Below are 15,794 nucleotides of genomic sequence, written 5' to 3'. Positions count from 1 at the left end.
TTGTTTCCTAGAGACTTTCAAAGAAATTTATTATATAGATATATAAATTAAATAATTCTAGTAATTATACTATTTTTTCTTTTATTTTAACAACATATTACTGATAGTATTAATAAAAGTCCAAAAGATTTTTAAGCTTCTCTCAGAGTATGGAATTGCTCTGACTTGGAGAAGGAATGTGAAAGGCAGTGTCAGGCATTGAAATTCCCTGAATTAAAACTTATTCATAGGATGATTTAATGTAATATAATTATACAGAGAATTAGATTTAGACTAAAACCAAAGGAAAAAATATTACAAAGGAAAGTGGTCTCTGGTGTTCAGTCATTTATCATCTGTCTAGTCATCTACCCATTTATTCAATTATTTACTGAGCTTTAACTATGTGCCAAGCACAGAACAAGTACGTAGGGGTTGAACAGAACACTCAATAAACACACAAACACACACATACAACACAAAGTAGACAGAAAAGAGACCTAAAAATTACCAGTTGTGATATGTTGAAAGAAATCAACACGGTGCCAATCTAGGGAATTATGTTCCAGAATTACTTAAGATAAAAAAATTATGTTGAGGTGTCTCTGAGGAAATGGTATCTAAAAGTGTTCCTGAAACAGGAGGTGAAAAGTGTCATGTAAATAGTGGAGTGGATGACTTGGTCAGAGAATAAGAACACATTCCAGACGGAAAGAATAATGTTTAAAAAGACCTTGATGTCTTCAAGGATGTGAAAGAAGGTTCACTGGACAGAGGTAGTAAGCAAGACGTGAATGTCATGAAATGAAGCTGGAGCATTAGGTAGGGAAAATTATGCTGTGCCTTAAAGTCAGTGCTAGGAGTCTGGGTTTTATTCTGTGTGTAATGGGAAGCCATTGAGAGTACAGGGGTGAAGTGACTCAACTTACCTAGAGGGGCTCATGTGGCTGCTCTAAGGAAAATTGGCTGCAGGGTGCAGGAGGGGAAGCTACGAAGCTTGATGCAGTCACATGGGCGAGAGATGCTGGTGACCTTTGTTAAGCTCTCGTGATCACTTGTAGAGGATTGGTCTATCGCTTTCTGAGGTGAAGAAGGCAGGACCAAGAGGAATGATATGGCACAGGTGGAGAAGAGGATTAACAAACTATTTTTCTGGGAATCAGAAACTCAACTTGCAACACTTGTCAGGAAAGGATTTTGTAAGGCATCAGCATAAAGGAGAGATGAAGAAATAATAAAAGGCTGCATGGGCATCCTTTCTAGGTTTTTATAATGAATGACAGAAGAATGGGATAGAAATTAAAAGGAAATGTTAAAAGGTCCAAACAGACTTTCTATATTAGTTTTTGTTGGTTTAAGTGGGAAATGTTAAAATTCATATATGTCTGTACAGGAAAGCAATGTGAGTCAACTCCCTGTATAGCTATCCTTATCTCAACTAGCAAAAACCCTTGGTCCTTCCTATTATTGCTTATACTCTCTCTACAACAAAATTAGAGATAAGGGCAAAATAGTTTCTGCCTGGTAGCAAGGGGGTAGGGAGGGAGAGGTAGGGGGTGGGGGAAAGGAAAGGGGTTGGGAAAGGGGGGAGAAATGGCCCAAACATTGTATGCATATATGAATAAAAGAAATAACAATAAATAAATAAATAATAAAAGTCATATATGTCAAAACAGCAGTATTCCAATAGAAAGAAAGGTAGTAAAAATATAAAAGAGGAACAACCAAATGAAAGAAAATCAAAGTTCGTTGTTGTTTGTTTTAAAAGAAAATCTGGCTTTGGTAGGAAGACAGATACCTGCTCTATTATCACCAGAGGGACAAGGTGGGGAAGATGAATACAGGGGAGAGCTTAGTGGTTTCATGTAGGAGAGAATATGGGTTTTTCAACTATGAGGTAGGATCATTAGGTAAGAGATGGGATTTAAGAGGCTTTCAAGAGAGAGGAAAAAATATGAAATAGTAATTTCCAGGAGGCTGAAAAAAAGCCTATTGGAGAAATATGATAGGATTATCAAGTTGCATTGTGTACAATCTGGGGGTTGAAAACAAAGAATCTAGAGGATAGCTAGTCACTTTAGTTGTCACTTTTCTCCAGAAAACTTGAGATACTTGGCTGCAGGTGCAAAGAAGTCATTTGTTATTGCATTGCTGTTCGGAATGTTTGTTGAGGACTGAAAGGATCAGCAGCACCTGAGAGTTTGTTAGGAGTCTAGAATCTCAGTCCTTATCCCAAACCTGTTTAATTGAAATCTGCAGCTGGAAAAGACCCTTTGTGATTCATATGCACATTAGAACTTGAGAAGCTGTATAGTAGATTTTATCTAGGGTTGAAGTTTTGATGGATTGGGGCTAAACGGGCAAAGTAAAGTGACTGTTATTTGCTCAGCTCCTTACCACAGTAAGACATTCCATCCTAGGTGATATTTGATTTGCCTCTCCTGAGCACATAGGAGGATTATCATTCTTCACCCAGCTAAGTGTACCCATGTAACTAGTTCTGGTCAGGTATGGAAATGATAACTGTCATGTCAGGCCTGACAATGTCATCGACAGTCGCTATCATTTGTCCCCTGAATGACTATAATGACAACCTCCCTGATGATGAGTTCCATATGCAATGTGACATAAACCTTTCCTTTTTCAGGCACTGAGATTTTGGAGTTGTTTGTTATCATGGCATAACCTATCCTATTCTAATGATGCACTGTCCCTAGAAATAGAAAACTCAAGTAATCAAAATAGAATTGAGAATCACTGAGCTCCTTAGTGGTCTGCTTCCTACTGGAGAGAGTCCTGGAAGTTTGGCTTCCAGGCTGTGACTGACCACTGTACCCATATTGAGCTTATGGAGCAGGCTCTGCTTCTATCCCCTGGCTCAAAATATTTGTGAGAACATGTAGGCTTGTTTGTTATTCAGAAAAACAATCTAACCTACATGTGTTTTTTTGCTCAAGAACAGTACTTTTGTCAAATGTTAGCCAAAAATACTAAATTAAAGCTATTCTGCTAGCCACTGTGTAGCAAAATTACCATGCTCTCATTCTTATTTTGGAAATTTTCCAAGCTTTATGGGGAAATAGGCACAGTGGATACCCAGTTCAGTGTTTTTCATGACTTAATGTATTCTCATAATAGTAAATTACAACCCTTAAATTCATACCATCTTTTCTCTTACTTCAGAGGTTCCTGAGGAAAGAAATTGGGATGTCCAATAATACTTTGGGCTAATGTTATTTAAACCATGAGTCCAGGTGACGTGTAAATGATTTATGCAGGAGAATTCTGTGCTAAATCTGCTTTCTATCTTATTTTCTATAGGTAGAATGGTCTTTTCAAAAAAAAAAAAAGGTACCAGGATAACTGTAAGATGAACACAAGCTCTTTATATTTAAATAGGAAACTTAAGAAATTTTGGTGTACTAGAACCAAGAATTTTATTTTCCATACAGGATAATGTCTGTCTTCATTGGAAACTCCAGGCAGATATGTAAATAATTTAATACCATCATCAAGTGAGTGACTTGGACTTAGAAGATGACAGAATTATAAACTGACATAAAAGATATACACTTGAATTATTGTTTTATGAAAAGAAGTTTCATGTATAATTATCCGTTAATTGAAGCCACTCAGAACTGTGAGAACCTTTAATATGCCTTACAGATGGACTGTAGGAGTTGCTGCTGAAAATAATATATAAATATATGATGTTGAAAGTGTGTCATTTGCACAGAGCAACTATGATATAAACCTTTTTTTAGGAGTCACACAATAAAGGCAAGTGTGGATGGCAGTGGGAGGCATAAAATGAAAAGAATAAGGTTATTTCAGAAAGACACCTACTTTTTAAACCATAACCCTCACTACTTCTGTCTATATTAAGTGTGAGGAGGCTTAATCCAGAACTATACAAAGCAACTATTTTTAGATTTCATGTTTTTTTCTTTCACTGTTGATCTTGTCAACAGTATTAAATGTGAATGACACAGAAAATTTTAAGACTTGTCCATCGGGGCAAAAATACTCAGCAAGTGTTGGAATGTTATCAGGAATAATCACTGGTAATTATAACTTTAAAAGGAAATACTAAAAATTATAAAAACATTTATGACCTACATTGATGACTTAATTATGAAAATTTAAATTTCATGCCTAAAGGAAATAAAGTCCTTGATGTACCTTATGGGCTTTCCCCTCCATTTGAATAAAACTCTCTGTGAAATATTTTATAAGTATAGGTGAGTGGTTTTAGGAACATTTACATATTATATTCCAAAGAATGACTACTACTCAAATAATTCACAATACCTAACATGTGGTATTGTGAATGCATCAGGTCTTTTATTTCTTACATAGTTCTTCATAAGAAAAAAGATTTAATGCCTCCTTAAATGAAGTGGAATTGAGAATTATTTTGAATATTTAAGCATTATGATAATTTATAGCAAAAGTATCATATAAAACTTGAGTTAAGCATGTAGTGGTTAAACAGAGAGACCTGAATCAGACTTCCTTGGCTTGAATTTCAGTTCAGCCAGCCTCTAGTTGTGTTGTTGGGAGTGTGGCTAGTCTAATGAATTCGCTGATTCCTCTTCTATAAATGTGGGTAACTAGGACACAAGTAAAACTCAAATCAGATACCTCATGTAGTCCCCTAATTGCTATAGAGTAGATGATTAGTAATAGCATATCATTTTTGTTGTTGTTATTATTTTCTAAAGATAGAAACCATATAACTATAACTGTAGATAAAATTTCCAAAATCACTTGTTTATTCAAGTTAATTGTAGATATTTTGCAAGGCAATTCTGACACGTAAAAGTTTTTGTTTGGAATAATCATGAAATGCAGCTTTTACCTTGTCAATAATTGAGTATAACAGCTGTAGGAGGAAAAAAGGAAATGTTTCCTTAGTCTTACTTCAGTTGAGCAAACACTTTGAACAGGTTCCTTTGTGTAGCAGACAATGTGCTTGAGATAACAGGGAAACCACAGAGAATACGAAACTACAGACGAAACTACAAGCCCTGTAGGAGTTTAGGTGTAATAGAATTGATAAGATAAGAACACAAGTGCTACAGTAATATAAGATAGAGCAACATTACTTCTATGAGGCTTGAAAGTAGAGATACAATCATGATTACAGGTATCTGAATAGAATTCATGAAGGAGAAAGAAAAGATAGCAATTTAACACAGGATTTGTGGATAGCATTTAAAGTTATAAAAGTGAATGAGTCTGGAAACAAAGACAAGATCCATGGCATTTCTTTAAGTTGGTCCCATGGAATGGACTAACTGACTTTCATAGATCATACCGAGTTCTGTGTAAATACAGCAAACCTATATCTTCAAATACTGAATTATAGCTGAGCTCAAAAGAAAGACAGGCAAATCCTCAGGTACCAGAAGTAAAGAGGGAAGAAAGTCAAAGCCAGAGCTGAAGGAAAAACTGTGAAAGTGTCAGATCATGGTGAGCCTTAAGGGCTGGAGTCTGAGGTTCAGAAATCCTCTTGGGAGTGCTGACAGTGTTCTCTCCTACCCAAACAATGAGGTTCCATGCAGCCCCTGCAATGACCATGCACTGTCTTGCTCTTCTGGCTTTATGGATTAGAAAAACCCTTTGCACTCTCAGGCCTTGGATGTGTCTGAGAATTTATAATTCATACAGGATTTAGGGGAGGGAGAAGAAAGGAATGACTTCTCAGAAACTGAGAGTCCTAGTCCAAACCATGGAATTAACAGGAAAATTAGTGTAAGTTCAAACAGGGCCTTTGAACTGCCTGTGAGCTCCATTGCCAGAGAAACATATCCCAAAGTAGCCTAACAAATCAAGGACTTGGGGCCCCCAAGGGATCAGTGTATCCACTGTAAATATGTTTATAATAATTACAAAAATTATTAGGCAAAATTCCACAGGGGGGAACTAGCATGTGCATTAATTAGGATAATTAGTAATGGAAAAGGCATTAGAAAATAATAAAAAATAATTTGTACTTACGTAAAATAATTAAGAGATAAAAAGAACAGAAAGCCTGGCTAAATAATGGAAGAATATGTAAAAGATTAAGTAGAACATCTGTAAGTGTGTATTACCTTTTCCTTGCTATAACAAATACCTGAGAAGAGATCAACTTAAAGGAGGAAAGATTTATTTTAGCTCAAAGTTTCTATTCATGACTAGGTAGTTCCATTGCTTTGGGCCTGAGACAGGGTTGAACATCATAATGGGCAGAATATGGTAGAGCAGAGTTGTTCACGTCATGTCAGACAAGAAGCAGAGATAGACTGATAGACAAATAGGTGCTGGGCTAAGATATTCCCAATGACACACCCCAGTGACCTACTTCCTACAAAAGTTTCCAGTACCTCCAAAAAATAGAGCCATTAGTTGTAGACCAAGTCTTGAACCAATGAGAGACTGTGGAGAATATTTTATATTCAAACCATAACAAAGTGGAAAATATTGTCATTGAAATTAATGAATGTAATATGCAACCAACTAAATGCAGTTGAAGAAAGAATTAGTGATCTGAAAGTTAGAGGTTGAAGACCTGCCTGAACCAGAATCTATCTCATGTTCAAAGGTAAAAAGATGAATATGAGAAGCACTATATAATATTTAGAGGAATTGGAAATTGAATATGGAAGATGAAGAGGAAATAGTCATGGAACATCTACATTTAAACCATCATAATAGCTATGTGATATTTCCTCCTTTGACAGACAAGTTAAATGATCCTAGAGAGCAGGTAAAGACATTCAGGTTTTACAACTTTGCATGCTCTTTGAACTTAACCTATAGCAAGATTTCTTGGGAAAATAGTTAACAGGCAATTGGAAAGGTTTAAATTGCAACTTAAAAAGTTGTATGTTTCAAACTAGATTTCATACTTCTGGTTTTGACTTTGAAGAGTGAAGACATTGGAAAAAGGAAGCATCCATATGAAAATTTGGAAATTAAATAATACATATAATATCAAGCTTGTTTTTGAGAGAAAGAATGAAGATATGACTGATGAGGCTAAAAATCACAGAGATAACCACAAAGTTAAAAGATAGAGACAATAACAAAGGAGAGGTAGGATGAAAATGAAGAGATGATTGAGATAGAGAAAAGGCAAGGTGAGTAAAACATTTTACTAAATTTAATAATCCAGAGGAAAAAGTCCAGCAGATAAACTTGGATTTACCATTCTAGAAAAAGACAGTGAAAGGGTGGGTTTGAGGTAGGAAAGAACATTTCACAATTGTAAGGTACTGCCAAATAAAGACCACGCCACGTGTGGAAAGGAAAGATTTATTAATCCAGACCACAGGGCCACCACTCTTTTTGGGTTCAGAGTGAGGCCACTTGGCTGAAAATGGATAGTGTGCTTTATAGGAGGGACCAAGCCATGGGGGAGGGAGAGAGAGTCTCTGGTCTCAGACTATCTGCGATCACCAGATGGAACAGGTCAACATGCCTGACTAGTTGAGTAACTGGAAGTTCCTGAGGTGTTTTGCAAGCTGAGAAACAATCAAGCAAGGAGAAGCAAGTGGTCATAAATCAGGGGGTCTGGTTTTGGTGCTAGCCTCAGGACCTTCCACCTGCCCCAAAAATGCCAGGGACCTAACAGCAATATCACACTATGCTTGTACTGAGGAAGGAGTATCAAGAAACTGGAAAATGCCTTTCATCTCAATACATTCTAGACAGAAATATGTCTTATCCCAACACATTTTATATCCTATATAAAGGCTATGAGTAGTCTATACAAGCGTGTTAAACTATTGCAAGTTATCTGGAGGTTTTCAATAACAATGCCAGGAAGGATACTCAGTGCCAATTGCCAATTGTGAGTTGCTGTTATGATCTATCTGGGCACCTGTTTGCTAAGAGGTAGACTGAGAACAACTCATTTAACATAAGCCTGTTAAGCAGCTGTCAGATGTCGTGAATGTTTTACTGATTCATGCCAAATTGATGCTGACCCAAGTGAGAAAGACTGGCTTTCCTAGAGCTCTGAGTAGTTGAGCCATCCAGTGCCTTCTGTAACTTCTGTTTTTTATTGGAAACAGAAAACATGTCTAAATGTTTTGTTCATCAAGATTCAAGTCAATATTGTGATGCTTTTGTTTGAGGAGAAGCTCACAAGTGAGATTAGTGACAGGCAGAGGTATTAGTTGCCAAAATAATGGATGAATGCAGGTTTGAGACAAGCAGACATCATGTACCTCGGCACCTAGTGCTGCCTTCTACCCCTCACGGAGGACAGCTCAAGTCCTCTGGTGCTTTGACTTATCACAGCTGTGATCTGCATTACCAGCACAAAACTGAGGACCAAGGCAATGACATATTTTAGGTTAGAACCTATCAACTTCATTTTTCTTTAAAACTTTCTCCCCATTCCATCTACAGAATCACATACTTTAAAGCCTAAAAGCTGCATTGTCTCTTTAAGTCACGTGGTTTACTTATCTTATGCTATTGATACGAGTGTTTGCTATGGACTGTGTTCAGGATTGAGATAGGAAATCTCCCACATGTGCCTAACTTAATCCTGTAACCTATGTACACGAAGAAGGAAGTTGACTCATTCATTTGTTCATCCATTTAATTTTTTCTTTTAATATACTAAGTCCTCTCAAGGCTGGGAATATAATAGCAAAACAAATGGGCAGGATGTAGGAAGTTAGGTTGCCCACAGTGAAGCAGAATAAGGTAATTGAGAACGACAAGGATACTGTCTCAGAGAGGGAGTTAGGTAGGATAGCTCCAAGAAGTGACAAAATAAGTATGTGGATCTCTGTTGCAAGACTATTTCAGATAAAAGGAAAATCAAGTGCAAAGTTCGTGGGACAGACGTGTACTTTATGTAACTGAGGAACAGCAGCAAGACCGAGACAGCTAGAGCACAGTAAAAGAGGGGGAGGTGCAAGACATCTCTAGAAACTATACCCTGTCAGGCACTTGGACCATGGCAGAGCAAGAAGCTTGTAGCTTCTGCTAACTACCTGACTCTTGCGTAGGTTCTTTTGAATTAAGACACACATTTGTACCACATACATGTATTTTCCAACCTTAGAGGAGACCTGATAAACTGAGTCCTCAACACAATCAATTGCACAAATAATAGGATGTAAAGTTGAAATAAAAAGCAATCTGCTCCTGGATCTAGAGCTCATCCCACTGTATAAAAAAGTATAGTTAGGACGTAATGGCTGAATCACTCTAACAAAATGCTACTGTGCTGTCTGCTGTAAGGCTGTGAATGAGGCAGGGGACCTGTACTCAAGTCATAGAAAGATGTGGGACACAAATATACACAAGCAAATGATTATGAGTCACTGTGACAAGAGTGATACACACATGACCAGGTCATATCTCAAGAGAGCCCAGAAAAGGAATTGATGAGCTTTGCTTAGATATATAGAATATCAAGGAAGAAATCTGGATGGTTCTGAAGCATGAGATAATGGAAGGAAGGAGAGCAGAATAAGTAGCACAATGACTTGAGATCATGGAATCCATGACCTGAAAAGAAAATTGCAAATAATTCTCATAGTTTGGAAGCAAGGCTGAGTTCAGGCTGGTGGTCCCTGTCATTGTAGTGGTGCCTTTTGATAGGTGAATGCTGTGCCTGTGTTGTAATTGAATTTGTTAATGTCATTCCCTGGTAACTGACACTAAAGAGCAAGGTGAGGACTCGATCTGCATGAGGATCCTGCCAGCTTTACCCTGTGCTTGATGTCTGCCACTGAAGAGAGGCAGAAAGACATGAAGGAAGAAATGGAAAAGCAGAGTGCTGCTGTGCGCCATCTTCATGTAGCACAGCTCAATGGAAGTAACATTGGAAAATCTGAAGATTTTCACTTTACTAAAGATTTTAGGGAGTTTTTGAGATAAATGAAAATAAAATAAGTGAAGTGCCAAGATGACACTTTTTTAAATGTAACTTGCAGAAAATTCCTACCTTTTTGATTACTGCACACTGACTGGCATACTTTAAAAGATTTCTTGGTATATTTCTTCATGATAAATTCAGAATTTCAGCTATTACACTTCAATCTTTCAAATTCAGTTTTTCTCTGGTGTGTTCATTCTTGATTATTTTATGATTTTTAAGCTAATTTCATTACAAATTTAGCAACGTGAAGATAAAAGTTAACCTTTAAGTTAACAAATATAACACATTGGTATCTTTTTACCAGTCCTTACAGCTCCCTTCTTATATGTTGTAACATTTTTTCTTCTCTTATAGTGTAAGATAAGCAAATGTGAAAATTGACAGGTATTTCTCTGGCCATTAAACTTATTTAAGCTTTGCAACTTAGTGGTTCACTGTGCTGTTGAAAACCTAGCTGAGTTTTTTTGTTGGTCTTTTTGGCTACTGTTATTTCTTTAAAGATTAATGTTAATCTTTTGATCATGTCATAGTAATTAGAGATATTTTTATAAGCTAAATTTTCTTTTTTTGCTGCTAGATAAATATATGCTTAAATAAGGCAAGAGTTATTAAAATTGATAAGAATTGATTTTTTTGGATGATACTAGGTTTGAACTCAAGGCCTCATGCTTACTTCACAGGTATTTGCCTGCTTGTGTCACACTCCCAAAACTTTTTCTTTTTATTTTTATCAGTGTCCATACTTTTTTACCTGGACTGCCCTCAGACTATGCTCCTCCTACCTATACCTACTGCATAGTTGAGATTACAGAGATGAACAACCATACCCAGTTTGTTCGTTGGGGGTCTCATTAACATTTTGATCAGGCTGGTCTCAAACCTCCATCCTCCTGATCCCAACCTCTTGAATAGCTGTGATTACAAGCATGATCCACTGCACCCAGCCTATGAACTGTTACTTTGAAGTGTTTATAATCTCTCCTTCCTGGTCACACCTTCCTAAACATTCTCCCGTGTTTACTACATGCAAAAGTATTTTCTAAAATTTGTACTCCCATTAAAAACTTAAATTAATATACATCTCTCCAAATGCATTGAATTGAGTGTTCTAATTAGAAATGGCAAGTCTGTGAAGTTTAACAAAAGGACTATACTCATTGCTTTTTGCATGCTGGACATTCTTCCATCAAAATGTGGGTTTACATGCCTTTTTCAGTTTTGAAATCCTCCCAAGTATTACAATACAATTTTTAAGTAGACTGGGCAATTTTAAATGCATATGTTTGATGAAGATACATAGAGAAGCAGTAATGAAGATTCTGATGTTTATTTTGTTCTTTTGACCATCGCAGATTAAAGAGCACCTTGCTAAGGGGCAGCGAATGCTGGCCGGTGATGGAATGTCCCAGGTAACTAAGACACTGCTGGATTTAACCCAGAGGAAGAATTTCTATGCAGGAGATCTTCTGATGTCTGTGGAAATCCTCAGAAATGTGACAGACACGTTTAAAAGGGCAAGTTACATCCCTGCATCTGATGGTGTCCAGGTAAGGGAGCCAATTCCATGAAGGAAATGACTAGTGAAGATGCAAGCAAATTTTGGTCCCCAGATGCCAGGGCTGCCATATTGAAGGCAGCCTGGGCTGGAAGAAGATGCTCCCTCCTGCAGGGGAAGCCTACTGATTGTGCTTCATTTGCATGAACTCTGGAAATGATCTCAATTCCCTTTGTCATTCTATACCTCAGTGTCCTCGGTCATAAAACACACATATTACACCTAAGGAGGTACTAAGGGAGGACGGGTGTGGAGTGATCTGATGAAAGGCATTATAACAGATTCAGGGTGGTATCATGGATATTTTATTCCCACATTTAATATCACCATCTCGCCATACGAGGCTATTAAAAGTACATTATGCATAATGAAAGCATGTAACTATTGCATGCAAAGAAGAAGTAGTTTAAAGTTTGCTTGGGGGGTTGCTATTAGAAGGGGGAAACTGTACTTAATTTTATAGAACCACTGCCTGAAATTTTAAGGCAGCTAGAGAATTATTCTGGATAGGAAAATAAGAAATTCAGTAACTCTTCACAGCATTTTTTTTCTTGTCATGGAAGACTTTTCAAGCATATCATTTATTTCCATAATAAAGTTTACATTCTCACCCAATTTTAGTCTTGCCTTTGCCATTAAAACAAAGCCCACTGAACAGCAAACAAAGCATATTTAATGCAACTCCTGTGTGCAGTTTAGATTAACTCTTTTTCTGCTATAGGCTGAAATGTACTCCTACTAAGAATGCTGAGTTGCTTTCTGCATTTCTGGCATAATATTTTTCCTCTATCTCTTTATAAAGTTCATTAAGTAAAGGCTTGGCAAAACTCCCAATACCAGATCTTATTTTCTTTCTGCCTACTCCTCCTTTGGGAGTTTGTTTGCATTTTGCTTGGAAAATGCCATGTTTTGTTTTGGTTTGATTTTACTTTTTAATTAACTGTTGAGGGAAAGAAGAAAAGAAGTCTTTCAGAATTAAGGAATCATTCATTAGTAATACTGATGCCCTGACTTGTATAGAAGTACATGCATTACTGAAATTAATACTTCTGTGGAAAGTATCTTCTATGAAAATTATTGGTGCTGCATTCTGTGTTACATCACAAGTGTATACTTTTTAAATTGCAATTGTGAAAGGTCATTGAAAGGGATCTTGGATAGAAGGTAACTAGCATTTTGAAGACATTTTTCTTACAATAGTTCTCTAATGTTAAAAAGTTAATAAAGTAAGTCACATACAACTTTTCCATACAGTTCTGAAATATTCCTATCAACACTGATATAAAATGATAACATTTGCAGTCCTTCAAACAAAATGCAAGTTGAAATTTCAAAAATAATCTGAGATACTGTGTTCACAGGTGAATATCAGGCAGAATATACACTATTTAATGTCTGTCTCGAAGAATAGGGTTTTAAGATTTTTAGATGCTAAAGTTCAAAAGATTAAGATTACTGGGTTACATTGGAAAATGTTTTGACTGAACAACTCAATATAGTACAGTGAATCAATGAAGGGGTAGTTTAGCCAATTACTTGTCATGGTCTTAATGAAAGGAATTTGGTTGATTCTTTTATTGTCATTTTGTCATGTCATGGTTGGAAATCAGTTTCTCCTTTTCCTCCCTGTGCTCTTCAGTCCTGAATGTCTGCACAAAGTTCTAAGCACAATGGTGTCTCCATCATTCCTTCATAAAAGAGAACTCTGTTTTTCCATTTTATTGACTTCACTGGTTTCTTTTGAGCTGCCTGAAATGTTCTTTTTCTGGGATTCCTTCTTGTATCTCTTCCAGTCAAAATCTTAGCTCCAGTCTAGTCTTTTCAAATGCCAGACCATCAAGCCACCACCTCCATCTAAAAATAATCTTTTCTGTGAAACCTCAAAGAACTTTGTATCTCTTATATTCTCCTTTCCACAATTTAATAAAAATCTTTTATGTATTTGTTGTCTTCTTTGCTTACTTATAAACTATGGTTTATGACCATACTCAGTATCTCCTCCATGTTACATAAAGTTCAACTTGCAATTTCTGAAGGCTCTGTACATTTTCTCTTTATTGATACCTCAAGTTTACTATACTATAAACTAAATTCATCTTGAACTCCAATTTTTCTTGCATTTCTTCCTTTTCTTTGGAGAATTAGTAATTCCTACAGAAGACTTGGAGCATCATTGCTCTTAACTGAAGTCAGCCTGTAACTATCTTAGTCGGTATTATGTCTGTGACCTCTCTCCTTTGGTCCTCCCTTACCTATTTATCTACGTTGTTATTTGTGTTATGTACCACAGTCCTATTAGTTGTCCTTGGTTCTTCTTCATGAAGAACCCTTCAGTGGAGTTTCAAGAACCCCTAATGACAACCAACATTTTTATCTTGGCTTCTAGTATACTGTGTACCATGAACATTCCTTACTTCTTTAACTCATGCGTAGATTACTGTTCCTCTTCACAGACCATACACTTAAATTCACCACTTCCTGCCACCTGAGTGCACTGTATGTCCTTGGTTCTGAGTTGTTTCCTCTGTGCTTTCAGACTGGCTTGGTCTATCTCAGCCTTCCAAATTAATCTTTTAGTCCTCAGGGCCTAAGAACTCCCATAATATTTTCTCTCCTGCATCTCATTATATCTTCTGTTATCAGCAGTTGGAAAATCTTTGAGAAAGAAGAAATTTACTTAATTCACCTTTGGACCCTAGCTAAATTCCAGCCTACCACCTCAAATAAGATTTAGCACAGAATCTTACTGTAGAAAGTATTCAGTAAATGTCTCAAATTAATTCACATCACAACTAATAGCCAAATAATTACCATTGAGCTGGTTTCATCCTTTTTATATGATCAGCAAAGATTAGGTTAATCTATATAAAAGAATGTGTTTTATTTATTTATTTATTTATTTATTTATTTCAGACAGGGTCTCTCCCTGGTCCTGAACTCAAGATCCTTCTGCCTCAGCCTCTGGAGTGCTGGGATAACAGGTGTGCAGCACTATGTCTGGTTATACATTTCTTTTAAATGTAGTTACATTCAGAGCATTTTATTTAAAATGGCTGATATTACTAATAATGCTGAGTTTGATAAAAGATTGACTTGATATGTTCATGAGAGAGACAGAATAGATACAACCCACATTGCACACCACAAAAGTATATGTATATGTATATATTTTTCTTCAAAATCAAATACATTGAACTGTGAATGTGACCTTGGGAAAGTCTGAGGGCTTGTAAAGTGGTTTTTAAGATGGCTATGACAACACTGTGACTTAAGAGCATAAGAACTGGCATACACGTCCCTTCTCTTTGTTCAGATGACTGTTGAGATAATTACCATTATATTTCCTAAAGACAAGATGTGGCTTTTTTCTAATTTGCTTTTTGGCCTTCAAAGAACACTTATTCATGGAAAATTCCATTCAGAAGAGTCTCTAAGACATTTTGTTCTTACATATTTATACCATCCATGCTTGTTTAATAATCATAATCCATAATTTATATAAATATTTTAAGTGGAAAGACCCATAAAACTAGGTTTACTTTAAAAACTTTGAACTATGTGTATTATTTTTGTCTTTCCCTGTATCTACTCACAGGATATCTATTCCTTTTGATAATCTAGGTTTTCTTTTTTAAAATTTTTCCACTAACGTGTGTTTTGACAACTTCACATATCAGAATACTGTTTTTGCCTTACAAAATCTATAAAATTTACAAACTTTAAATTTTCCCAAGATTAGTTATCTTATTCAGAAATAACATTATATTCATATCAGCCATCTGAATTTTTGGTTCTTGTAATAAATGTCTTCTTTTACTAGCTATGAGCAATATTTTGCTGCCATTAACAATGAAGAAAAGAGGAATCAATATATGTAATCCATACATTTTTATACCTGAAAAATACACACCATTTTCATATCAAATTAAGATAATTAGGTCTTTAAAAATTTATAGTGCAAATTCTCAGAAGTAAAACAATATAAAATTGCCTTTAATTTCATAGAAAAATGCATGGCTGACTCCCTTGATAACTGCTAAGTCAACACCAAATTCTATTAACATAGCACAGTGATTTCAACAAGCAGCATGGGCCAACCACAAAGTGAGGCAGTGCCTTTCCTTCCTCTGTCTGCAGCCGTTTCACTCTTCGACAGCTATTGCATATTAAGATTATGTACATCATCAAAGCATATGTATATAAGCTGTTGCTTATTTTAAATGCCAAAAACTTGAAAGAGAGCATGCAGAGAGAAGAAAGGTAAACAAAGGATATCTTTTAGGAGATTATCAATACTGTGAACTGGGGAGTGCAGGCTCTTTAAAAGGGGAATTTAATGAAATACATGGCTGTCTTGTCAGCTGCTGG

The 15,794-nt window shown here is 36.2% G+C and overlaps 1 protein-coding gene across 6 annotated transcripts in view; it reads left to right on the top strand.

The window, feature by feature from the left end:
* Positions 1 to 15,794, top strand: part of Adgrb3 (adhesion G protein-coupled receptor B3) — a 721,663-nt gene that overhangs the window by 333,327 nt on the left and 372,542 nt on the right. For all 6 annotated transcript variants that reach the window (XM_074080490.1, XM_074080476.1, XM_020162286.2 and 3 more), the window contains one exon: positions 11,224 to 11,418. In XM_074080490.1, the coding sequence (XP_073936591.1) occupies positions 11,224 to 11,418 (195 nt within the window). The remainder of the gene's footprint in view (positions 1 to 11,223; positions 11,419 to 15,794) is intronic.

This window comes from Castor canadensis, chromosome 1 (genome assembly GCF_047511655.1).
Source record: "Castor canadensis chromosome 1, mCasCan1.hap1v2, whole genome shotgun sequence".
NCBI lineage: Eukaryota > Metazoa > Chordata > Mammalia > Rodentia > Castoridae > Castor > Castor canadensis.
Note: the sequence above shows the minus strand (reverse complement) of the source record. Positions and strands in the feature narration are given on the sequence as shown.